This window comes from Eschrichtius robustus, chromosome 1, assembly GCF_028021215.1.
Source record: "Eschrichtius robustus isolate mEscRob2 chromosome 1, mEscRob2.pri, whole genome shotgun sequence".
NCBI lineage: Eukaryota > Metazoa > Chordata > Mammalia > Artiodactyla > Eschrichtiidae > Eschrichtius > Eschrichtius robustus.
In genome coordinates this window covers 195,212,931-195,239,534 of record NC_090824.1, presented here as the reverse complement: position 1 = coordinate 195,239,534, position 26,604 = coordinate 195,212,931, and the positions used below count along the sequence as shown (strand labels likewise).

The window sequence follows — 26,604 nt, the reverse complement described above, 5'->3', positions numbered from 1 at the left end:
CATAATTTGGAAATTAAAATTTGATACAAATCTGGATGTGTTTAAGGCTTCATCTCCATAAACCCCTCATGCCCCGCAAACTTCCCTTAATGGGCTCTCCAGTTGTATGTGAATCTAGATCGAGATCAGATTCTTTGTGTCAGAACGTTAGCTAGCGTATTTGTACACAGGGAATCTCCAAGTACAATTTCAGATGTTGGGTGAAAAGGGAGGAATCTCAGCTCAGCTGGCCACGTGGACCTGTGTCTTCATTTGGTGCAGACATGGTGGTGTCCGGGGGGTGGCGGGAGATGGGAGTGAAGGGGGTATAATCTCCTTGCCTCCCACCCCTATACCCACCTTCCCCAGAAGGCAGCCTTTTGAAACCATTGGAGACACGTGAGACACTCAGAAGTGCTTTGAATCAGCCCTGAGAGTTGTAAAAGATGAGTCATGGCTGTTTCTCTGCAATATATAGACGTTTCCATTTCAGATAATAAAGATCAATTGAAATATACCAACATCCAGACCCCGGCCCTGGCACGCATCACCTTTAATCTGCTCCTGCTGCCTTGCCTGGGATGCCCCACCACCCAGGTTGAAACCTATTCGGCCTTTTTCTCTGATCAAAATTTCCCCAGGATGATTTCAGTTCTCATAATCACATAGTGATTCTCCTGAACAATTCTGACTTAATGAAATGTTATTATTTTAAAAACAGTGATTTGTTCAATGCATAATAACACGAGATTCTATTCTTTTTAAAAAGACAAATACATGATATCGCTTATATGTGGAATCTAAAAAAATGGTACAAATGAACCTATTTACAAAACAGAAATAGAGTCACAGATGTAGAAAATAAACTTATGGTTACCAGGGGGGAAAGGGAGAGGGGAGGGATAAATTGGGAGATTGGGATTGACATATACACACTACTATACATATAATAGATAACTAATAAGGACCCGCTGTATAGCACAGGGAACTCTACTCAGTACTCTGTAATGACCTGTATGGGAATAGAATCTAAAAAAGAGTAGATACATGTATAACTGAATCACTCTACAGCAAAAACTAACAAAACATTGTAAATCAACTATACTCCAATAAAAATTAATTAAAAAAAACTGTAAGGTATCAATTGAAGCAAAAGAAAAAATCCCTTGACTTTGTGTTTTGACTCTTGAATAAGGAAGTGTATGCCCTATATTCATGCAGCCTGTTAAAAGTATTCACTCTGTCATACTAATGAAAGTGTATCACCCTAACACATTACTCCGCCAGGGTATTTTAATTTAGAAAGAAAATTCCTAGAGGTAACAGTAGTGGTTCTAGATCATGGTTCTGATGAAAGGATTCTGGGCCCTGTGAGAGAGGTAAGGGATGTATTTTGTTTATGCCTCCCCAGTGTTCTTTAAACCATGTCAAATGGTTGACTCTTCCAACAATATCTCAGTACCTTTTTGCAGGAAGAGGAAAATGTTTTAAGTGTCCTGTACACAGAAGACCAAGAGCTTTGAAAGAGTCAGATAAGCTGGTCTTTGACTCCCAGCTCTGCCATTTACACTCATGCAACCTTGAACGTGGGACTCAACCTCCCTGAATGTTAGTTGTTTCTTCTTTCTTAAATGAGATAATAGTGTTACTTTTCCATGCACAAGTGTTGTGACTCCTTGAAATAATATATGCAGGGCTCCTGAAGCAACACCTGGTGCATAATACATGCTCAGCAGTTAATAGCTATTACCATTATGATGATGAAGATGGTAATAATAGTAAGCATTCACTACTCTATGGAGGTTTTTTTTTTTTTAACATCCTTAATAGAACTGGTAATAGTATCTGAACATTCAGATTTCTTTGTCGGTACTCTAAATAGATTTAATATTTTGGGGCTATTTTATTTGTTTTTTTTATTTTTTTGTGTGTTTTTTTTTGGCTGTGCCGTGTGGCACGTGGGATCTTAGTTCCCTGACCAGGGATCAAACCCGTGCCCCCTGCATTGGGAGTGCCAAGTCTTAACCACTGGACCACCAGGGAAGTCCTGGGACGGCTTTATTTAAACTTTTAAAAACATTTGATTGCTTCAGTGCTTTTTTATTGTTACAAATAAACAGGGACTTTTCTAAGTGTGGTCCCTGGACCAGACATCATCATACCCTAAGAACTTGTTAGAAGTGTAAACTTCGGGTCTCATCCAGGTCCTCCTAAATCAAAAACTCTGGAGGTTTTCCCAAGGCCTCCAGGAAATATTGATGCCCATTCAAGTTTGAGAGTCACTGCTTTAGAATATATGGGGAAACACAGTAAAGGGTGACTTTCATGATCCTACCTTCCAGAAATAACCACTGTTAAAATTATATTTCCTTCTAGTCTTTTCTCTATGTGTGTATATACAATGTGTGCGTTCTTCTAGTCTTTTTCTTATGCATATGTATATCTGCTTTTTAAAAAACATAGGACGATATTGTACTCTGTGGGTTTTATAGTCTACATTTCTACCTTCAGTATTATGTCATGACCATTACCCCATGTCATTAAATTTTATTTGAAAATGTTTTTGACCATATGACTAGGTATGATACCATTCTGAGTGTCTCATAGAATTATGATTATAATTTTAATTATATTAAAATTATATTAATCAATACATTAATTAATTATAATTATTAATATTAATAATTATAATTAATTATTTATTAACCAACCCCTTAGCCATTTGAGTTGTTTGCAGATGTTCTGGAGAAACACAAGCAGCGTAAGTGAAAATTTGTATTCGTGAATCACTGTGAATATCCATGATTGTATCCTTAGCATAAATTTATTACAAGGGTGGAATTACCGGGTCAAGCAGTATGAACATTGTTTTAGCTCTTACTATATATGGCCCAGTCATCTTTCAGAAAAGAGGTGCCAGTTTGTACTCTTAACAGTGTAGGGAAAGTGTGCATTCCCCAAACCAACTCTAGGAATTAGTCCTTTTGAGTATGTGTCAAGTTTGATAGGAGAATGTTTTATGAACTGTAAGTCAGTAAGATATCAGTCGACATCTCCTGGTCTTTGTCTTGGCCTACACTTTTGTACTCAGAAACATCAGTGGTAGGTGCTGTCTTAGAACTTGTCTCTTAGATGCTAAGGTTGATTTCAAAGTTTTACTCTTCCCATGTTGCCTGCCCTTCACCTCACACTGACACTACAGGTTTCCTTGAAAGGGTGTTGGAACTCTTCTCGTGTGCGCTGTGGAGCAAGCCCTCTGGGCAGCATGGGTGTCATGGTGATCCCGGGCACCTAGGGCTGCAGGGATGGAGAAGGACCAGTAGGCCTTCTAGGAGGAGAACAACGAATCGCTTTTGTCTGTAGTATCGCAAGACAATTTGGAAACACTTCATATTAAATCTTGCTAGAGAGGGAATTGTGGAAGAGACCTGAGATCGAATGTTAAGTAAGTGCTGAATTAGTGGAAATAATGTTTTATCATTACGGAGGATATCCTGTATTCGTTCAACTTCAATAGCTATGGTGAAGGCTGGTTTGTGATACCTTTATTTTTTCTTTTTTTCCTAACTTTGTTGAGATATAACTGACATACAGCACTGTATAAGGTGTACAGCATAATGATTTGACTTACATATGTCATAAATGATTATCACAATATGTTTAGTTAACATCCATCATTTCATATAAGTACAAATATTTTTTGAATCTTGCAGAATTTTTTTTAAAAAAATTTAATTGTGGGACTTCCCTGGTGGTGCAGTATTTAAGAATCTGCCTGCCAGTGCAGGGGACACGGGTTCAAGCCCTGGTCCGGGAAGATCCCACATGCCGCGGAGCAACTAAGCCCGTGCGCCACAACTACTGAGCCTGTGCTCTAGAGCCCGCGAGCCACAACTACTGAGCCCGTGAGCCACAGCTACTGAAGCCTGCACGCCTAGAGCCCGTGCTCCGCAACAAGAGAAGCCACCGCAATGAGAAGCCTGCACATCACAAGGAAGAGTAGCCCCCGCTCGCCGTAACTAGAGAAAGTCTGCGTGTAGCAACGAAGACCCAACACAGCCAAAAATAAATAAATAAAATAAATAAATTTATCTAAAAAAACGTTAATTGAGTTTTACACTGGGAAGAGATCTTAGAACTTATCAGTTCTGATACCATTCTTTCACAGATCAGGAAGCCAAGGTCAGGAGTGCTTCAGTGACTTGTTCAAGGGTATATAACTAGTTAATGAGAGACCTAAGAGTTGAAGCCAAATGTGCTGACTTCTTTTAATTTTTTTAAATTAATTTTTATTGGAGTATAGTTGCTTTACAATGTTTTGTTAGTTTCTGCTGTACAGCAAAGTGAATCAGTTTTTACGTATACATATATCCCCTCTTTTTTTAGATTTCCTTCCCATTTCGGTCACTGCAGAGCATTGAGTTGAGTTCCCTGTGCTATACAGTAGGTTCTCATTAGTTATCTATTTTATACATAGTATCAATAGTGTATATATGTCAATCCCAATCTCCCAATTCATCCTATCCCCCCTTCCCCCATTGGTATCCATAAGTTTGTTCTCTACCTCTGTATCTCTATTTCTGCTTTGCAAATGAGTTCATCTGTACCATTTTTCTAGATTCCACAAATGGGCTGACTTCTTTTGAGATCAGTTCTTTCCCCCACTCACATCATGTGGCTCTTCATAAAATGAGACTTAACAATACGAGCTTGGAGGATACCTGTTGGTGTACAATTTCCCTAGGGAATTGTCACACATCTGTACTTGAAATGGATTACCAAAGGGTGTGATACTGTTATTGATCCTATGAGAGGTTGTGATTGCTGGAACTTATTCTTTGAACATCCATTTATTTTAGTTTATGTTGTATTATACAGGGACGTCTCCTGGGGGTCTCCAGGGTAACTGGGGCTCCCTCGGTGCTGACATTTCCAACTTCCCAGGCAGTCAGAAGGTTGTCCTTGAACTGGGGAACTTGAATGGAAGGACGATGAGGTCTAGGAGGACATTGAATGACGCAGTGCACTCCGGGAACCGACCCCTCTGGGGTGCCGCAGACGGCCACCATTTAGAAATCTTCAGTCTTCTAGGAAATGAAATCAGGCCTCCTAAATTTTATCTTGGCCCTACTTTTGATCAAAGACCACTGAGAAGCTTCTGAACTTGGGGGCCCTCTCCCCGGAAGAGTGCCACTATGCAAATGTAGATTTATTTTGCATTCCATTTCAGGAGATTATGAATTCCTTGAGTGAACCTCTGTTTTAGGGAAACTGTTTTCCAGTATACGTTTTTCTCTCCTTTGCAGATTTCATTTAACATAATCATGAAAAGAGTATTTTATATTTATGTCGTGCTTTCCAATGTAGAGAACCATTTTGTCCACTTTTGGGCCCCTGTCCACAATCCTATCAATCGGTACTATTATCCCCACTTGGCAGGTGAGAAACCTGAAGCTCAGAAAACACAAGGATTTCCCTAAAGTCCTTTGGTCACAAAGCCAGTGAATGGTACTTGGCACCTGGAGCCAGGTCTTCTGGCCAGATCCACTGGGCTTTTGTCTATACTGCCTGACGTTACATCAACAATAACATGGAAATCTGGCAAGCAAAAATAAGATTACCTCCCACATTTAGAAGAATGATGGGGAAACCCTACGCAAATGCCAGGTTTACAACATGAATTATTTATGGCGCAGCCATGGAGAGAAAGGGACTTGCAGGATAAAGCAGCAATGGTGGTGTGCACTGGGGAGACCCACTGCTCTGTTGCTGGGTAATCGTATTTACAAGTGACTGAGAGACCCTTCTATTCCATCTTACCCTGGAGCACAGATATCAAATGGCCAAGAAGGGCACCAGGGGGAAACTGTAAAATGATATTTTTCTTCATGGGTTAAAAGGGCTTCTGGACTCACTCACACCGACACACATAAATCAGATGCCACTTTTGTTGGAGCCATTTGGCAGGGTGTTTGGCTTTCTCAAAAAAAATCTTTTTTATTTAAATTGTACTCTTCCCTTGACTAGATCAGAAGAGTAACAGTTTTAGTATGTTTCACACAGCAGCAACGCTTTGTATGTATTAAGTGAACAAAATGCCTGTTTTAAAAATGTGTTGCCAGAAGGCTAAGCAGACAATTGCCAGAATGGCAGTGTGGCCTCGAATTCCCCGCAGAATAAATTTGAGAGCTGTCATGAGACATCCCAGCTTACTTTGATTGCATCGATGGTGCACAGAAAAAGAAGCAGCCTCAGACCCCCCCTTCTCCATCCAGTTAGGGTTTAGCAGATCATCATCTATAAAGCGTGCTGTTCCCTGCAGTAGGGTGATGCTGTTTTAAATAAAAGCCACCGCCTTTGTACTAATTAGCGCCCATCACGTATTCTGAATTGTTTTTGATGATTTCCTTTCCATGCACCTTATTCTTATTTAATTATAAAAATAATCCGTACTTGTAATCACATGGAGTCCTCGAAAAAGAAAATTAATAGTTTACCCTTTATTCTGCTGGTTCAATTCCCTTCCCCACCTTAATTTCCCCTCTTTGAGGAAAACCAGTATTAACAATTTGATGTGTATCCTACTCTTCTCTTTTTTTCACGTAAACATTTCCTCATATACATAATATGGGATTTCTTTCTTCTGTATTTTTTCAATAATGAAATCATAGCAAACTTAGTACACCCTTAATTTTTAAGAATTAGAGTGTAGATCTCTTTCTAGGTCAAAACATACAAATCTATGTCATTCATTTTAATACCTGCAAACATTTCGTTGGGTGGCTGTAGCATACATTATTCTGCTTCTCACCTATAGGTGAACATTCTGGTTGTTTCCAGTGTTTTACTACAGCAAACATTTATTATTACAATATGAGCATCATTTTATAAGCTTTATGATCATTTTCCATTCAGTGAAGTATGTTGCTAAAGAAGTGAAAAAGGTAGAAACCTTCCATCTCCAGCTGTCATCTATAATCATGCACTTCTATAATTAGTAGCCTCTTACATAGTAATAAAATCTTAGAGGTTTATGTGCAGGATATCTCTTTATATCTGGAGCGGCCCTAGAAGTAGCTTTTATTTTGCGTTGGAGTCATTTGTGGTTAGCTTCTGTGTATGGATTCACTGCAGAGCAGAGGTGATCTTTCAGCTGTCATAATGTCCCATCTAGACCCCTTCAACAGTGAATCAATTACTTGGGTTTGGGCAAATCCAGTATACTGATGATAGACTACCCAATCAACCATGGTTTGCTAGTTTTACCTTGTTAGACCGTAGCCTTAGATTTTCCTGAGTGAGAGAGCCTGGGTTTTAGGGTGAATTAATTTAAAAAGCGTTCTGTGGTATTTTGGAATTAGGGAGGGAGGGAACGATGCTTCGATGACGTGAACAATTTGCCCAGATTGCCTCGATTGCTTAATATCCGATAAATGATGTTACTGGCCACATGGTTCCGGGTTTTGAGTACTCGGGAAGAATTCTTATTATCAGTATGATTATGAAAACAACCAAGTTCCATACGTGAAGGCCAGCGCCTGCTTCTTAATGGGGCCGCAATGCCTGTTGCATCCCATCACACGTATAACTAGCGAGGAGAATGACAGTTTTGCACGATTGTAGCCTTTACAAAATAACAGTTGCACAGCAAAGCAGCCATACTTGAGGCTCTTGAAAGAAGCGTACGTGGTCCTTTTGCAGGTAATAAAATGGAAAATCCAATTTGCAATTGCAGAAGCAGCCTCTGAGTGACAAATGATCTTCAGGGCAGCGCCGGGCAGAGGGTCACCACTAATCACGGCGCAGGCTGGCTCCCCGCGTGGCCCGGGCCTCCCCACTGGAGAGGGAGCGGAGGGAATCTGTGTCGGGGAGTCAGCCAGCGTGTCCGCGGATGCGCCACTTTCTAGCTTATTAGATCCTCTTTGTCACGGTGCTTAATCCTGCCGTCTGATCCTTGTTAGAACAGCACCAGAGCGCCCGTTCAGGCTTCTAATCAAGGAGGTGGGCGAGGGCTCCTAACTAGAGCCAGCGAAGCGTGCGGCAAGTTAGGGCTCCTGCAGCCTGACTGACGGGCTGAGATGCTTCCTGCATGTTATTACTGGAAAGGGAACCCGCCTCGGACAGCTGACGGAGGGGCTCGGCTGAGGCCAGAGTAACCTGTTGCTGAGCCCATCGGGGGGCAGGTGTCAGCTTTTCCCACGGGATAATGGCCGAGCTCCACGCGTCATCTTAGCCCTCTTCTGAAATTGCCAGCCTTCAGAGCGAAGTGAGAGAGCCAGAGACACAGAGCCGGCCGGGAGGGCCACAGCCGCACAGAAGCAGGTACCGTGTCCTCCACCAGCGACATGAACTCAGAGAACAAAATCAGCACATCCTGTCGCCCCGAGCCTGCTTGTAGCTAGGAAGAGTCGGCGCTGGGTTTGGCTTGTGCGGTTTCCAGCTCTGCCATCTGTAATAGTTGCCTGCTTTAAGGTGTGCTGTGGGCATTAAGCATGGGTTTCATGGTGCTTTGTTAAAAAAAAAAAAAAAAAAAAATGCACAGCATCTACCACAACGCTACTGTTTGGTTCCCGCCCCCGCCATCGTTCTTTTCTGTTAGGCTTCCCAGTTCTGGTATTCTGTGAAGCACCTGTGAATCTGAAGTCTGTCTGATAGTAACTCTGACTTAGGGTTGTTTGATAATAAAATAAATAAATGGGGGAGGGGAGGGTAACCCCTCCCTCCACCCTCCCCTCCCTCAGCTGGGATGTACAGATGAGGTGGAAGTGATAGAAATGAAATTGCTCGTGAAGAGCCTCTGGGCCTTTGTGCGTACCCCAACTTCCAGACATCAGCTGAAGACCCCTTTGCCCCGAAGGGGACGCGCCCAGCTCCCATCCTGCGTTTCCTGCGCGCTCCGGTTAGCGGCCGTCACTAGCACTCCCCTCTGCCTCTGCTGTCTCCATGGACGGTGCTTAAATAGAGACGTTGCTAGGCATTGACAGGTCTCCGGGGGGTTACAGGCTTCAGACGAGACGGCCCAGGGAACATAGCTGACCTTTCTTGACACTGTTCCCCCAGGTCTGTCCTGCACGTGTGGCAAGCGGGGAGCATCGAAGTTTAGCATGTTATTCTCGGAGGATTACCGCTGACAAGACTGCCGGCTTAGTCAGAGGCTGTTACTAAGTGAGCGAGAGGCCGTGTACGTTCCAAAGTGGGTTTGTAGGCTGTTGGTAGGAGCACGCCGGCTCTTCCTTTCTGCACCTGTATGTAAATCTCACGGATAATCCGTTAAAACCTGCTCATGATGTCTGTACTTTTGGAGTAGTGGGCAAAGCTTGGACCTGGGTGGGAGGAAGCTGGTGATGCCGCCTGGGAAAGAAGAGAGGGTCGTCTTCTTCTCACTGTCCCCAGGCAAACCTGGAATAGCTGAGGCCTCGTCTTTGAGGTCCTTCCTAGACCCTTTCCCTGGTCCACGTTGCTCTCATATTGACCCAGAGCCCTGAAAATGCAGCGTGCTGAGAAATCCTCTGTGCTCCAAACGTAACCACCTCCCCTCCCCTTCCCACCCTTCTTCCCCAGAGTTAAAAGAAACAAAACCATATTCCTGTGATACCCATCTGAACCAGAGGTTAAAAGGAAAACAATCCAGTTGAGTAAATTCGTGGTAATACGTGAATGACAGGGAGCCCTGGAAGCTTGTTCAACAGATACAACTCTACCCACTGGAAATTTAGACCGGATTTTTCATTAGAATAACCAGTTTGTGGGGGGGCGGGGACGAGGAGGAAAGGTATTTAGATCAGAACCGCCTTTATCAGGGAGATCCCCTTTGCTTAGGAATTGGTTCACTTCCTTATGTAATATATGCTTTCCAGGGCTTTTTTTGGAAAACATATCTTTTTTCCAAAGGTCTCATGTATTATTTCTTTTCGTAGTTGATTCCATGCTGATGTCAGTGGGCAGGGCCCAGAGGCTGGAAGATGATACTGTATAAGCGTAGGTTGTCTACGAGGTGAATGTTTTAAGAGAGATGCTTTTACCCCTAGTGCCTCCGCCCCCAACTTTTTAGTGAATTGCTTACCCCGTGGTTACTGTCACCTGGTAGCTCAGGCATTCCCTCAATGACCATGCTCCCTAAGAACAGGGGGGCACCATCACACACTCTGTGTTTAAAACAGGACAGTTCAGAAATACAGACTTGTTTTAAATAGAAGACTTTTTCCAGGAATTTCTATTACGTTCATTTTTAGGAAATGTGGAAATCGGAGAAGAAGTAATGAGACAGTGATACGGACAAGAGGACATAGAGTATAGAGGAAATGAGAATTACAGTGAAATTTAACCAGGCGATCAGTTTGATTCTCGGGAAGCTGAAAACCCCTTCCTTTCTCCAAGTAAAGATAAAAACAAAATACATAAATGGCAGTCCATTGCCAACAAGGTTACACCCTGGTAGGATACTCAGCTAAACCGAATATGTGCGACGTTTGGGTTTCCATTTATCCCAAGCAGTTTTCTGACTCATGGTTGAGAGAATAAAGCTCATTAATTTCTCAAGTGATTTAATATCTGACTAATGATGTTTAAGCATTAAGATGAGGAAATTGACAATATTGATAATCTTGGAGAGAAATGTATCTGCTTATTTTTGTACTTAGCACCAGCAGATTCTAAGTAGCTTTGGAAAGATCATGATGAATTACTTGCTCTTAATATTTAGTAATATCTGCCGTCTTTAGAAGCATTTTATGAAATGGTAATCACTTTTATATTGGTCTTTTCTTTCTCCATTATTCTGAATAGTTGCAAGTTCATAGAGGCACACCTCAGAGATATTGTAGTTTGGATTTCAGACCACCGCAATAAAGCAAATATCACAATAAAGGCGTTCACACCAGTTTGTTGGTTTCCCAGTACATATAAAAATTATGTTTACACTGTACTGTAGTCTGTTAAATGTGCAGTAGCATTATGTCTAAAATAACAATGTACATACTTTAATTAAAAAATAATTTATTGCTTAAAAATGCTAACCATCATCTGAGCCTTCAGTGACTTGTAGTAGTAACATCAAAGATCACTGACCACAGATCACTATAACATATATAATAATAATGAAAAGGATATTGCAAGAATTACCAAAATGTGACACAGAGACACAAAGTAAGCAAATGATGTTGGAAAAATGGTACCGGCAGACTTGTTGGACATCGGGTTGCCACAAACCTTCACTTTATAAAAAATGCAATATCTGCGAACCACAATAAAGTGAAGCGTGATAAAACAAGGTCTGCCCGTATAACAAAAATAAGACAGATTCAAGGTATCGATTCTTTTGTTTTAAGAAGAAATACTACATCATCCTAGTAAACATTATCTTTTCATTTCCAAAGCTCAGATTAGCTAGGAAATTGATGTGCTTTGTGCAATGCTTGCATCCTAGAATATGTTTTCCTTATCCTGAAGTTCTCATTTATGACAGTATTGGCCGTAGAGCCTGAGAACAGGACAGATATGGCACTTTGGTTGTGTCCTGGGAAGAATAATTGCTTGGTGTCTTTGCTCAAAAAACCTTGGACCGTAGACCAGGGGTCTGCAAATGGACTTCTTCCATAGGACTTTTAGGGAAAGGATTTCAGTGAGTCTGCCAAGTAAACCACATACAGCTCTGCTGTGTAACGTCTGTCCCTGTGTCTTTCATAGGCAAGCAGGTTCTAGGAAGCTCTTTCTCACGCTGCCTTTTCCATTTTTAAATATACCAAACAGAAAAACATATATAGAGAGTCGACTGATCCATCCATCAACAGGTGGTACCCAGATGCTGGCTGCCTTCATTTACTCATCCTTGGTTGATCTAGGTTGACATGTAACCTGATAGCTTCACCAAGCATTGTAGGAAAAATAAGAGATTTGGAGTCAGAAGGCTTAGATTCAAATCCCCACTCTGACATATTCTGATCTTGGACATATTACTTAATTTCCCCCCAAGTTTCCATTTCTTTGTCTATAAAGCCATGTCAATTACTGACCTTAGGGATTGTTGGAGAATCAAAGGAGGAAATGCTTTTTACAGGTAATTTGTCAACTGATAAGGGCTGTACGCGTGTGCGTTTTTACCCTCACCATGTTGATGAGACTCATTTAGTGCTGATTCCGAGGTGTGCTTATGGTACCCGAATGAGGCAATAATAATTCTACTTGGGCAGTGTTCTTACCTTTCTTCACTCGTGTCCTGCTTTGATGAAAAGTGGTGTTGATTGGTTCAGGTTTATTTTATTTTGTTTTATTTTTTGAATTTAATTTTATTTATTTTTTTATACAGCAGGTTCTTATTAGTTATCCATTTTATACACATTAGTGTATACATGTCAATCCCAATCTCCCAATTCATCACACCACCACCACCGCCCCCCACCCCCACCGCCACTTTCCCGCCTTGGTGTCCATACATTTGTTCTCTACATCTTTGCCTATTTCTGCCCTGCAAACCGGTTCATCTGTACCATTTTTCTAGGTTCCACATGGGTCAGGTTTAGATCAGATTGGACAAGTGGTGATGCACGTTGTCAAGATGGAATTTGGGGAGGTTCTGCCTTTTAATGGTTCTCTCGATCTTGGAGGGCCATTGTTGTCTCTGTAGCAAACACTTGGAAAAATGAAGCAAATGCTTCATTTGCAAGAATTCCAAGTTTACTTCCTTCTTACCTCTTTCCTCTACTCCCTCTCTCCTCCCTCCCTCCCGTCCTTCCTTCCTTCTTAATTTCTTGGGCCAGTGTACAATCACTGACATGGCATGTATATCAGTGATGACTCGGGGTAAAACTTTTTAAAAGAAATCAAATGACTCAAAATATGCTTACGGTTGTGCTATGGTTACTGGGCAGGAATTACTTCTTAGATTTGATTTCTGTTGGTTGGATGACCTTCACCTTTTTTTTTTTCTTCCCCCTCCTTCTTTTTAGGAAACTTGGATTTAACTGGTCAGAAGCAGATATTCAAAGCAGAGAACAATCCCTGGGTTACCCCCATTGCTGACCAATTCCAGCTTGGTGTGTCCCATGTGTTTGAATACATCCGCTCTGAGACGTACAAATAGTAAGTAGACTATGATTTTCTGAAATAGACTGGTTTTACAGTATTCATAATTATGCCATTTTTAAAAACCTATCGTGTGATCTTGTCATTGGTGGCACCGAGCTCAGAGCATTTTAAAATTTTTTTAGTAATAACCACATGTAATTGTCTGTTATTTATAGATTATTTTTAATTGATATTTTCAAAGGGAATTTATACCAATTTTGTTTAGAAATCTTTTAAGGTATTAAATTGGCTGACTATGCATGGCACTAAGGAGATTCACCAAATACATGAAGATCAGAACATACTTTTTTCTCCTTTGAATGTAAAGAATAACAGATGTTATGAACAAAATTGTTAAGTGGTTTCTTTATAAAATCAGTAGGGAATACGAAGAAAGCATCATCCTATTCTTCAGAAGCTTTTACTCTAGTGAGATAATAATCTCTCTAAGAGAAGAGATAAGGCAGAAGACAAGGAGGAGGAATCAGCTAGCTAAAGTCATGGCATCAAAATCTCTCAAGTCCTCCCCTCTGGTCAAGGGCACCTGTGGGGACCCAGCCTTAAAACCAAACTACTCCCACCTCTTTCTTCCTCAGTTTGTCCAGGTTGGAAGGAATTCTACCACCCCCACCTACTCTGTTGTTACTATTAATCTTCTGTCATTATTTCCCCCTCATCCACTCCCCAAGCCCAAATTGAAGTGAGCATTTCTCTCAATGCTTCAGTGACCCCTAACACCGAAATCCCGTCACCGCTAGTTTTAAGCAAATGCAAATGACTTGAAACGGTTCGTAGTCAGGTTTAATCTGTTCCTGTGTCTGGTACCAACTTTTGAGAATTTAATATCCCAACTCTTAGAGAAGACCTAGGAGATCATTAAAAGTTCCATTCAGTTTGGAGTCTCCCAGTTTTTGGTACCAGAAATACGCTCCCCCCGCAAACTCAGCACAGCTCTCTCGGAATCTGTGTTGGGACAGCGGGTCAGACTTAACTGACGGGGCAGAGTCCTTGCCTGTGAATGGCCAGCTGTGGCTCTGGTAGCACATGTCCCCGTATGCCATGCTCCTGGTTACACATCTGGGACCCCTTATGGTATATTTCCATCTGACAGAATCACAGAGAAGATGAGCTGTGGAAGAAGAATGGTGTTCAGGGGAAATAGACTAAAATTGCCAAAATGATGGCGTATCCTCCTATGCGAATGCAGCGTAAAGCATGGTTTAGATTTCTTCAAAGATGATACCTTAACATTTTTTTTTGATACCTTTAATATTTATCATATGTCGTAAGACTTAAGAGTAAAATGAGAGATGTATAGGCTGTGTTATTGTTTCATGAACCGCATAGATACGTGCAATTATTATAGATACATAGTTTTTTTTAAAAGAATGAACATAGCTCAGCCTTGAAAATTTGTTTAATTATGAAAATGTGTGAAAATATAGTTGCAAATGAACAGTTTATTGTTCATCTGGTTTCTCTTAAATTGTTAATCGTTGCTAGTATTGGCTTTAGATAAGGCTCTAATTTTTCGTTAGTAAATGGGGGGTTATGTAGAGCTTGGTTTGTAGGGTATGCTTTTAGAAAACCATTGTATAGGATACCTACAGAAAAATAAATAAGCCCCTATTATTCTAGAATTGGGGGAAATACCCTGTTGTTTCTTCTGGTTAACAGTTTTTTAATTTACCATACACTAATTTAGAATTTACAGAGAATTAGAATACACTGCGTATGAAAGTGCTTCTCATTTTAATTTCATTTGCAAAGATTACATTGTGAATGTATGGATTTTGTGTTACCTTTGAGTCATTAGGCTATTAATCACCGTTATATGCTGTTACAAACTATTGCCGTTTATTTGAACATCGTTAGGATTCTGGATGAGTGAGTGGTGTGTTGCATTGATTGAGTTTATTGGTAAGTTCTTTGAAAGGGGATCTGGGACACATTTTAATCTGTGACATATTTGATGTATATATTCTTGTCTGTTTTATTAGCATCTTATATTTAGGAATCAGAGTAAGCAGTTTGCCTATTAGCTTATTTTTTATGTGTTTGGTTTCCTCGTGGAGAATTATCTTTTGTCCAGTTAAATCAACATTAGAAAGCTTAAACAAGCATGGGAGAGCCATTGTCCCCTTTCTAGGGGGACCAATCAGTACTCTGTTCGCTGCTTTTAGAAGAGTCTGTGTGAGCCTCTGCTGGGAGAATGCACTTGACATTAAACTCCTGGGGGCAGGGACCTCCCTTAAAGTGAATTCCCTTAGAGTTTTCCCCTTCTCTCCTCCTTGGGAAAGAAGAATGTTAACCACTTCCTGTATCCTAGCTTTCTGCCCTCCTGTTCTCCCAATGAAGTAGTTCCCTTCATTCCTGGATCAAACATACCAGCCAGAAACATGGACTGTGGACTAAGTAAGACACTGCCTCAAGCTCTTAGTCTTTTTAAAAAGATGCTTGTACAAAAATGGCACCACTGTGTTTCACTGATGTTTTAAATTTAAGGTCCTCTTTTACATGAATAGGTATATGTTAGTATATCCTCATGTAACCAGAACCCAACTTTATTCTTTCATTTTTTTTAAGCAGCCACTTCATAATTAGAGGACTTTTAGTATCCTTCTCAACTCCCTGAAAAAAAACCTCTAATTAGCAGATATTTGGCTACTTTTGTAAAGCTGTACATGTCAGGACTTGCAAGGAGGCAATTTATTCGTTACACCTGTAGTTTTTTAAACAAGGCAAATGTCTCAATCAGTACCTTAGTCTTAGATCCTTTATTCTGAAACCTGTGGTTTCTAATCTTCGCTTCCTTGTCTCTTTTTATATCAGTCACATACAGCCCTTCCAATGAAAAAATCCTTTTTTTAATATTGATCTTTAGCCTGTCATAAAAGCATATTTTATTTTATTTATTTATTTTTTAGAAATTTATTTATTTATTTGTTTATTTTTGGCTGCGTTGGGTCTTCGTTGCTGTGCATGGGCTTCTCATTGCAGTGGCTTCTCTTGTTGTGGAGCACGGGCTCCAGGCGTGTGGGCTTCAGTAGTTGTGACACGCAGGCTCAGTAGTTGTGGCTCGTGGGCTCTAGAGCGCAGGCCCAGTAGCTGTGGCACCTGGGCTTAGTTGCTCCACAGCATGTGGAATCTTCCCGGACCAGGGCTCGAACCCGTGTCCCCTGCAGTGGCAGGCGGACTTTTAACCACTGCGCCACCAGGGAAGCCCATAAAAGCATATTTAAAATTTTTATTCTGGCACTTAAAATACCAGTGAATCTCCTTCCTCTTTTTTCTTTTTAACCAATCGACCCATTACCTAAATGAGAGCATTGAGAACTCACCAGCGCATTTTATATCCCTTCATGTCCATGGTTGAATTTCAAGGTGACCTTCCTGTTCTAAGCACATCCTGAGAGGCCTTCCAAGTCTCGAACAGCGACAGGCAGGGAAGATGGATGATCCAATTTCCAGACTCTAACGGACTCCAGGAGGAGACGTGGATGTTTGAAACAAAACAGGGAAGTCGGTGTTTAGGAAGAATTAAAATACTTGGCAGTGATTTAAGCTGATGAAGATGAAGCAGGAGGGGATGTGGGCAGGTGTGGCTGGGAGGATGCCAAGGTGTGATTCTTCAGGAGATTGTTCTTTTGAGTACATTTGGGGCATTCATCACGCCCTGATCATTCCTCAGATGGAGGTTGCTCTTTGTTCATTTATCGTACTTTCAGCAAAGGGAACATACTGGCTGGTGTCATTGCTTTGCCCGCTCATTGTCACTTATTCCCTCTGTTAAAATAACTTGCTCCGTCTGGATGTTGAGGAGCAAACCCTACAGGTGCGTTAGCGTTTTCGGGCTGTTGTTGAGTAACTTCTTCCAGGCAGAATTATGATGGGATAGTCACTGCTTGTTAAGTTTCCAGAAGGCAGATTTTTTTTTTTTTTGTCCCCGGGAGAAGTCAGATTGGAGTCAGGATCCTTGACAAGATTCTTTGTGAAAGGGAGTAACTCGCACTTTTCACATTTCCATCAAGGAAGGTGGATAGAAACCGCAAGCCATTTTAAAAACTGTCACGCTAACTCTCAACAAAAGAAGAGGTTTGACAAATGTTAAGCTGAAACTGTGTCTGTTGAAAGCGACATTTGGAAAACAGGCTTCCTCATGAAGGCTGCAATTTGTAAGGCATGGCAGTCCTAAAGCCTCATCTCCAGCCTGGCATAACTCAAAAGGTGCTCCCCCATCATTTTTCCTGTCTTGTGACTTTCTTTGCACACCAGAGAAAGGTGCCACGCTCACTTGCTTTTCTGTTTCATTTTTTAGTCTTAAATGAAGATGTTTGTACTTTTATTAATATTACTTAACAGAAACATTTTAACTAAGCAGTGTTTGGTGAGTGGTGAGCACTGATGGGGAAAATGCTAGCAATTTCTCCTGCCTGGAAGTCTAACAAAATAAATCATCCTGTTTAGCTAGCTTGTAAGGAGGAATAAGTGCTTTGATTCTGCTGCATATGGTTTCTCAGGCTGTTTTACTTGTAGAATTAAAACGAAGTGATGTTTTCTTGTTTTCTGCAGTATGGGCAAACCTAGTAGAGGCTGGAATGGGCATACATGGGCTTTATTAAACAACTACTATATCCCCTAGTGGCTGCTGACTCAGAAGATCCTTAAATAACAGATATATCTGGTCTACCAAGAGGCTAAAGAATTTCCAACTTAGTAGGTGATCCCATTTATGTAAGACGGCCCTTTGCAGAAGGAAATCCTGTCTAACAAAACTCTTTAAAACCTTATTATCTTTCTGGTGAAGCATAAATGAATGCACGGAATGAGCATGGTTTTATAATATCACAGAAGGCTGCAGGAGCAGGTTAATCTGCCAGGACCTTGCTAGCAGTTAGTGAATTTTTTACATAGTGACAATAGGTGTGCAAGACGACAAAGACTTTTCTCTTTCATTACTGTATCTGAAAATAGCTTCAGGTAAGCCAGAGAAACACAGTATTTCTTTATAGTAGACATGAAAAAGAAGAACCAGTTTTTCCTAAAGCTTTCGACATAAAGATTGTTTTTATTTTTAAAAGTTGACTGTGTACTGTGCTCCTGGTAATTTATATTTCCTTTATAGATGCTACACATGTATATTGCGGTTCTTTCTTTAAGTTAATGAATGTATTCTCACATTTCCTCCATAATACAAAATATGATTCAAACTTTTGACATCTCTGCACCTATTTGCATACAAATGTGCTGCATTTAACGAACCTTGCTAAGAAATATCAAAGAGAAAAGGGAAACCCATAAAATATGTTGTATTTCAGGTAGTATTCTGTCATACCCCTCATTTCATGTTCACTTTAAATGATAAAACTTACATAGCATTCCTTTTTCTCCAGATAGTATGTTACCAGCATAAGGAGTTGACGAATGTTAATTCCACTGAATAGATGTAAGTCAGGAATGGACATAATATCAACATTGATCTTTGACTTGGTCCCTCATCTGTTTTCTTTATGTGGCCATGAGCCATTAATTGCCCTGGTAAATTAATCCTTCCCCTCTTAAGGGAACAAGAGGAAAACAGACTATTTGAGGAAGAGCGCATAACAGTTCTCTCTTCCAAATTTCTTGATAGATTGCTTAATGTAATTTACAATTAAAAGGAGTTTTTCGTTTCCGCTTTCTACTTGTTTAGCACTGTTATTCAGCTAGACTTCAGAGGTCATTAGTATTTTTCCTTTTTCTTAGTGCATGTTCATCATTTCTTCAATACATAAAGTTTTTACATGCCTTTTGAAGCTTTGCTTTCCTATAGTTTGTTAGCTCATTCAAAACAGTTCAGTTTTTTAAGTGGGCGGTGCTTCCCATTTGACATTTCCAGTGTACCTAGAGTCTGGGAGGGTGGCAGTAGGGAACTTCCACCCCCTAAACCTATAAAGGTCAAAGGTAAACTCTGCCAGGGATTGAAAACCAGCTTCAGGAGGCTAAGCTGGGATTCCTGAAGGCCTCCAGGAAACCCCATCTTACACGTATTCTGGAATGTCTTTCACTCTGACGTGCCTTAGATGCAGATGCAGACTTGGGAGAGGCTCCCTCACATGGGCACATTCATTCCCTGGTCCTCCAGTGTGGTCACGCCTCAACCACGCTGTGCTGGGTGAGATCAGGTTTGACCAGCGAGCTGGAGCTCTGTCAGTCTTTCTGCATTTTATTCCATGACTGGGGCAGGTATCATTAAAGAGTTGCGAATAGGGCTTCCCTGGTGGCGCAGTGGTTAAGAATCCACCTGCCAATGCAGGGGACACGGGTTCGAGCCCTGGTCCGGGAAGATCCCACATGCCGCGGAGCAACTAAGCCCGTGCGCCACAACTACTGAGCCTGTGCTCTAGAGCCCGCGAGCCACAACTACTGAGCCCGCGTGCCTAGAGCCCTTGCTCCACAACAAGAGAAGTCACCGCAGTGAGAAGCCCGCACACCGCAACGAAGACTAGCCCCTGCTCGCCGCAACTAGAGAAAGCCCGCGTGCAGTGACGAAGACCCAAGACAGCCAAAAGTAAATAAAAGGATAAATAAATAAATTTATTTAAAAAAAAAGTAGGCCTTGTACTAAAAAAAAAAAAAAAAAAAAAGTTGCGAATAAATTTAGGTGGGCAAATGGGAAAAAACACAGCTGCTCCATCGAAGGGAAAAGAGTGTTGTTTTCTCTGAGCCTCGCCCTGCAAGAGGTTTTTACGTGTGATTTTAAGGAGCAAGACAGTCACGTCTCTCTTCCCTCCACTGTTGATCTCCTCTTTCCTTGTATGTTGACTCTGAAGCGTGCATTCAGCCTGTGTTGTACATCATGTAATGCATGATGCGTTACAGTATCAATTTAAGGTAGATAGAATATAGATAATTGGTCCCTCTTGACAGGAGAAAAATAGACGTAGTCTAGACTCCATCTACACTCCAGAAAAGAAATGTGTCAGGTTACTGCCTCTTCCGAAAGAGCTATTTTGAGTTCCATTTTTAGATGATACTCACTTGAAATAATCGTATCGAACTGTTGAATATTGACCTACTCAAAGACATGGTCCGCCCTACATATCGATAACCTTTGTTAACTCCCAGCAGTCTTCAAGTTCAATGCTGGATGCTTTCTGTCCAGCTAAGATGAGTTATTGCCTGCCTTTGCTGTTTTTATTTGCGAGAGAAATTAATAAGTGGCACTTTATAATCAAACGAAACTGTCTGATTTCTATTCTCTACACGGTAATATCTTGTTTTATTACATGCTGGCTTTTTATTGAGCTCTGGTCTCTTATTCTGATCAGGCATTGTTGGAGGTTTTGTTTTTTGTTTTTTTGTAATTTTTGGCAATTAAAGGTTCTCCTATAATGTCAGATATTTTGGTTTAGAATGCATAATCTTACGAAAGGCGTTTTAGTCAACTTTATTAGATAGAAAGGGTAAATGTGAGTTTTGTGTCCACTGGCCTTTATTGATGCCCAATTTATTCGTCAACCGTTAAGGAAATAACTCTCCAGATTTTGTTCTGTCGTGTTTGTATATCATCTCATATGTATTTTTTAAGACGCGTGTTGTAAAAAGTTTGGGCTCCAGAAAATACTGTTTTCCACTATCATAGTTAATTTTTAAATAGTCTCATTTGGAACCCATACAGTATTATCACCTTCACAATGTACATACTTTTTTTTTCTCCATCCAGTTAGTGTTTGTTTAGAAAACAGATAAATTGTTATTGAGGTTTTGGTTATTTTACTTAGCGAGGTTACTAAAATAAGCGCCCTGCTTTTTTTTTTTTTTCTCTTGCTGATACCTGATTTTGTCTAATTTTGGTTTTTTAAGCCACCCCGCAGAAATTTATTATCTGACAGTTCTAGAACTGCAGGATCAAGGTGTGAGAGAGGCTGGCTTTTTCTGAGGGCTGTCGGGGAAGCATCTGTTCCAGGCCTTTCTCCGTGGATTACAAATGGCCATGTTCTCCCCGTGTCTTTACATAATCATCCCTGGAAGTGTCTGTTTCTGTGTCCAAATTCCCCCTTTTTATAAGGACACCAGTCATATTGGATTAGGGCCCACCCTGATGACCTCACTTTAATTTGATTACCCCATTAAGACCCTAGTATCTTCAGATACGGTCACATTCTGAGTTACCAGGGGTTAGAACTTCAACATGAATTTTTTTGGGGAAAATTCAGCCCCTAACACTATTGTCACCCCAGTGCATTCAGATCACCGTGTCTTTCCTCTCTTCTCCCATAGCCCCCCGCAACCTGGGGGGCATATTCTGTTTATTCGTAAATGTGTTAAAATTACTCTAGAAGGCTCAGTCCACTGGTTTAGTTCCCAGTCCCTCCACCATGTCTTTCTTATGCGTTTAGCTTTCAGACTTTTAAAGGCTCCTTAAAAAAGTGCACATTCACCATTGTTCCATTTTAGGGACACAAAGGTTAGTCTCTTTTTTTGGCAGATGGGTCAGTGTTTTTAATTTCTAATCATCCCTTAAGAACGGACTATGTTAAAACAGAAGCTGGTTAGAATTTGAAGATCCCCTGGGAGTGAAAGGCACCTTACAAAATCTCCTGCTTTGTCGTAGTCAGCTAGAGAATTGAAGAAGGGAGAGGTCCATAGAGCACCCACCATTGGACCCCGTCCCTGTGTTTCTTTCACAAGAGTCTTATGGCCGGAAGATGCAGCATGGGGGACCTTTGTGCCGCCTGGCGGCTTCTTGCCCTGGGACCTCCACTGGGAGGTGTGGAATCTTCCCTCTCCGACTTTGTGGTCCTACATCGTAGTTGTGCATGTTTTGCCCTGTAAGGTGTGGAGTCAGGAATTTCCTCTTCCATCTTGGGGTTCCAGTCACCACATCTGGAGCCCTTAGGACTTTTATTCCATTTTCCAAGCTTATCTCAGGAGATCTCTGGCGTCTTACTGGGTGAGATGGAGAGTGCCAGGAAAGGGATGCTGACTTCTCTTCTCGTGTAACTAAAGCTGGTTTGCTTCCCCAGCGTGCAGACAGACATCAGAGGTGGAGAGTGGTTTCCCACGACGCACCGTGGCGTAGAGACTCGGTCATGGGCTCTGCCGGGAGCCGTGAGGAACGGGGAAAACAAAGTCTGTCCTTAGAGCGCCAGCCTTAGAGGTGGTTCCCAGCCCCAGTTCTCTCAATGGCAAAGGGCCTCATCATGCTTACTCTCAGCTTCCCCATCTTAAAAGCAAGAGGTTCAAACTAGGTCATCTCTAAGAGTCGTCTCAGCACCGATTTCTAATCCTGAATCCTCTGTTTTACTGGGAAATGTGTTTTTTTTTTTCCCCCCATGGAAAAACCCTCTTGTTTATTTGATTAAACAAAAATAAAATAAGCTGCATAGGAACAATTTTAAAGTCCAAAGAGACACCAAATTTGTTTTAAGGCTGCAGTAGCTGATACAGCATCTCCTTGCTACCTTCTCCAGCCTTCTCTGTGGACCAGAGCGATACATTCAGAAGCCTGTTAGCTAACACAGGAGTTTTTGAACACTTTTCCACTGGTTCTTCACCTGCTCATTGCCTGTCATGCCTGAGGCCTGCAGTATCATTTAAGATTTAAAAGTAAAAATCCAGAGGGCAGGAGAAAAAAAAAAACCCACCCCAAACATAAAGGTTTAGGGGAAAAACCTTTGTTTCTCTGGGAAACATGTTTTATTGTCTATACCAATTCATTATTTTTTTCAAGTTTAGTATAATTCTTGAATTTGCCCCCCACGTGGATTTCCCTTACTGATCTTTTTTTGTAAAGGCCACGGAAGATGATGATGGCCCTGAATGTAAATTGTTACAGGAAAATAGATACAAGATAAAATTACCAGATCAACCTTTTTATTCTATATTTTATGGAATAGCTAATATATATTTGGCAGTAACTTATTCGTACACATGAATTCCTGACACTTTCGATTCTTTGGACGTATTAATCAGTGTAGTCAGCGCCAGAGCAATTTTATGAGACTTAACCAGTCATCAAAAATTTATTATCAGATAAATCACAGAAACAACGAGCATCTTAATAGGGTAGAGAAAGTGGCATGTAAAGGATCGTTTAAGACTGTGCTTTTTGTTGGTTGTGTGTTATATTTACAGCCAGTATCTGCGAGCTTACTCATAATTTCATGCAAAGACCCAGCAGGGTGATAGTTATCTTCTTAGGTAAAACCTCTTTTCTTTGTTTTTCTCCAGTAGAATACTGTGTTTGGTCTAACTGTAAGACTGAGAACACTCAAGGTACAGAAGGTAGGAAAATCATGTTCCAGTGCTAAGCTCATAGCATTTCTTTTAAAAACGGTATCTACGTTTTCTTCAGAATTTCATTACAGCTGTCGTCCAGAGTTAAGACTTATCAAGCCTCAGTCCTTTCCTTTGGGACAAAATGGCTAAACTTGAACTCTGAAATGGCATGCGGAAATAGCAGTAGACAATTGCCTTGCCTGGGGACGGGCTCCATGTGCACCCTCCTGGCAAATGTGAGGCACAGGCTGTGTCTCCTGTGTTCCTGGCAGTGTCTTTGAAGATACAGTGATTCTGATGCTATCATAAAAGACTTGGGTCTTCGTCGTGTACGATGAGCTGCTTGGAGGGGAGTTTTTCTGTCCCTCTAGCCCTGTCCTGAGCGTCCCAGAGTCTCACTGTGCTCTGGGACAGGAGGATCGTGGCAGTGACCCAGATCAGAGCTGAGCTGACACTGGGGAGCCCTGGTAGAGAGCCACTGGGAATGAACCCAGAACGGCAAGGCTGGGTTGCTTCCGGTTAAAGATACAGCCTGCTTCCTACCTCAGCTCTCCGTAAGTGCTGCTTTCTCTGCCTGGAATGTTCTGTCCTCGTACTTACCTACTGAACGCCCAGTTATTCTTCAAGTATCATGTTCGGTATTGCCTCCTCAGAGACCTTTTTGCCAAGTGTTTCCCTGCTGCCCATGTACTCTAGGTCCCTTTTACTGTCTTCCTTCTGAGTCTTTTACCTTAGCAGCAATTTTAATAGTAGTAGTAGTAATAACAATAACAACAACAATAATAATAATAAGCAATGACTGTTTAGCACGTGACAGACATTATGCTAAGCTCATTATATGTGCTATGCAGCATTTTGTAACTCAATATTTATTTCTGTGAATATCACGTATATTTGGGGGGAGGGGGTAAAAGTGCATGTTTTCTCTCCCTTAAGAGACTGATCTTGTGGGAAGCAATACTGAAGATTCCCTCATTTCTGAGCTATGCACTTGGCACCCTCAGTGTCCTGTATGAATGACCCGTCATCTCATGCAGAGGAGCCTCTGACAGGTCGCCCTGATTTCTGAAAGAAAAAACCATTCTGGCGTCCAGAAGAAACCGTGCTGTCGTTCTCAGTTTCTGCCGGTACGGGGTAAACAGGACTGGAGACATTAAAATGCATCCTCAGCATGTAATATTAAGGCAAGATTCTGTCTTCATAGTAGTCTTCCTTTGTTTGTGTTGATCTCTTTTTTTTTAATATAAATTTATTTATTTAGTTAGTTATTTTTGGCTGCATTGGGTCTTCGTTGCTGCGCGCGGGCTTTCTCTAGTTGCGGCGAGCGGGGGCTACTCTTTGTTGCGGTGCGAGGGCTTCTCATTGCGGTGGCTTCTCTTCTTGCGGAGCACGGGCTCTATGCACGTGGGCTTCAGTAGTTGTGGCCCGCGGGCTCAGTAGTTGTGGCCCGCGGGCTCTAGAGCGCAGGCTCAGTAGTTGTGGCGCACGGGCCTAATTGCTCCGCGGCATGTGGGATCTTTTGCCCACACGTCTCTCATGTTGGAAGTGAAACAGTTCCTTAACTTCACAGATAAAGGAATTATGTTTGAAAAGGAGACCTTCCTCTGTGTGAATCCGTGGGTCTGTGCCTTCTCTTTGTCCATCGAGGGAGTGTTTTCACCGGGCGTGTGGAGTACATGATTGTGTCTGTGAGTGTCTGGAATGTAGCTGAGGAAGACAGAGTAAACCAGTACATGTGGTTATCCTGGGGGGGGTGGAGCAAGGAGGGAGGGCACATTCTTCTCATTTTTCACCCTTTGGTACCTATCAAATGTTCCATTTTGTACATGTATTCACTGTTGAATAGATTATTAAAAAAAAATTTAACCTATAGAAAAAAAAAAAGGGACTTCCTGGCGCTCCAGTGGTTAAGACTCTGGGCTTCCACTGCAGGGGGCGCAGGTTCCATCCCTGGTCAGGGAGCTAGGATCCCGCAGGCCACACACAACAACAACGAAGTTAACCTAGAGAGCCCGTGAAGTTCAGAAGGAAGAAGCTACAAAGCACGTAGCTGTGTAATTGGTTTTGTCTACTGTATGTCCCCTTTCCACTTGTTTATCTAGATTAAGCGGAATCATCCATTCTGCTCAGTCTCTCTCTAACCAGGTACCCTCAAAACCTTCAGGGTGACATCACCTCTCAAAATGTGTCCTGAGTCTTGGAAAGGGACTCTCTAAATGTGAGCCCGAGAGAAGGGTTCTCACTCAACACGTCCACCCTTCCTCTTCTTGGCTGAAGCACTGTGAAATCTTGCCTTGTTTATAACACCTCTCAGATGACATCAGCCTCTCCTGTACCCTTGGAAGGATCGGTAACAATCCAGTCTTCCTGCAGAACCCAACAGGACATGGGAAAAGGGGGTCATTCGCAAAGACGTAGCAAAAGAGAAAGAGGAAAATAAACAAACAAGACGTACTTCTTCATTGAGTTTCTTTATGTAAGAGTATTTTCCCACCTAAGGTTTTAAGTGATTGAAAGGTAAGCTTTTCCATATTTTTAAGATCTTGAGGGCTTGACCTATGGAAGAATGGATCTTGGAAGAACTGATTATGTTAGAGGAAGAGACTGGGCCTCAGGTTTCCATAATATATGAAACACGGGTTTTTTGTTTTAATTCTTCTCTCTTGTTTAACACTTTTGGCTGTAAGCAAAGATGACGTGTGTTTCAGACTGTTTACGTGAGATCAGGAGCATTTTTAATCTGTTCTCATGCATTCTCAATGGAAACTGCGTGAGTGGTGATCTTTTAATAGAATGTCTTGCAACTAGCAAGTTTATTTTGATACTAAATTCCAGATAATTCCTAAGGAATGTAAATCTTGTCACTAAAAGTTTTTGTTTTAGAAATACTTAACACCTCTCAGATTTTGCTGTTCTGGGATACACTGCTTTGGGAAGATCCCTGCTGCTCTCCTTACTTGCTGCAAGTAATAAATCCTTCCTTCTCCTGATCTTTGGTGTGGTTCTGTCTTTTGACATCCGCCAAGAGGCAAACCCCCCACCCCAAAAAAAAAGAAAAGAAATACTTAAAATCTCGAAACTATATAATTTTAATTTTTCTGAGGCCAGCCTCTGCTTCATCTTCACAAGTGTAATCAACAAGACAGGGCAGCAAGAAAGGTACTGGTCATCAAGCCGATTGAGTAAAAATATTCTTTTCAAATTTTATAGTGGAACATGGTTAGAAAAGAAATGATGGCATGTGGGGAAGATACTCCTTCAAGAATGCATTATACAAGATGAGTTTTGGCTTTACTGTGG

The 26,604-nt window shown here is 41.5% G+C and overlaps 1 protein-coding gene across 2 annotated transcripts in view; it reads left to right on the top strand.

Moving 5' to 3' along the window:
* The window catches only part of RSU1 (Ras suppressor protein 1), a 195,524-nt gene that overhangs the window by 90,827 nt on the left and 78,093 nt on the right, over positions 1-26,604 (top strand). For both annotated transcript variants that reach the window (XM_068561997.1, XM_068562002.1), the window contains exon 8: positions 12,924-13,056. In XM_068561997.1, the coding sequence (XP_068418098.1) occupies positions 12,924-13,056 (133 nt within the window). The remainder of the gene's footprint in view (positions 1-12,923; positions 13,057-26,604) is intronic.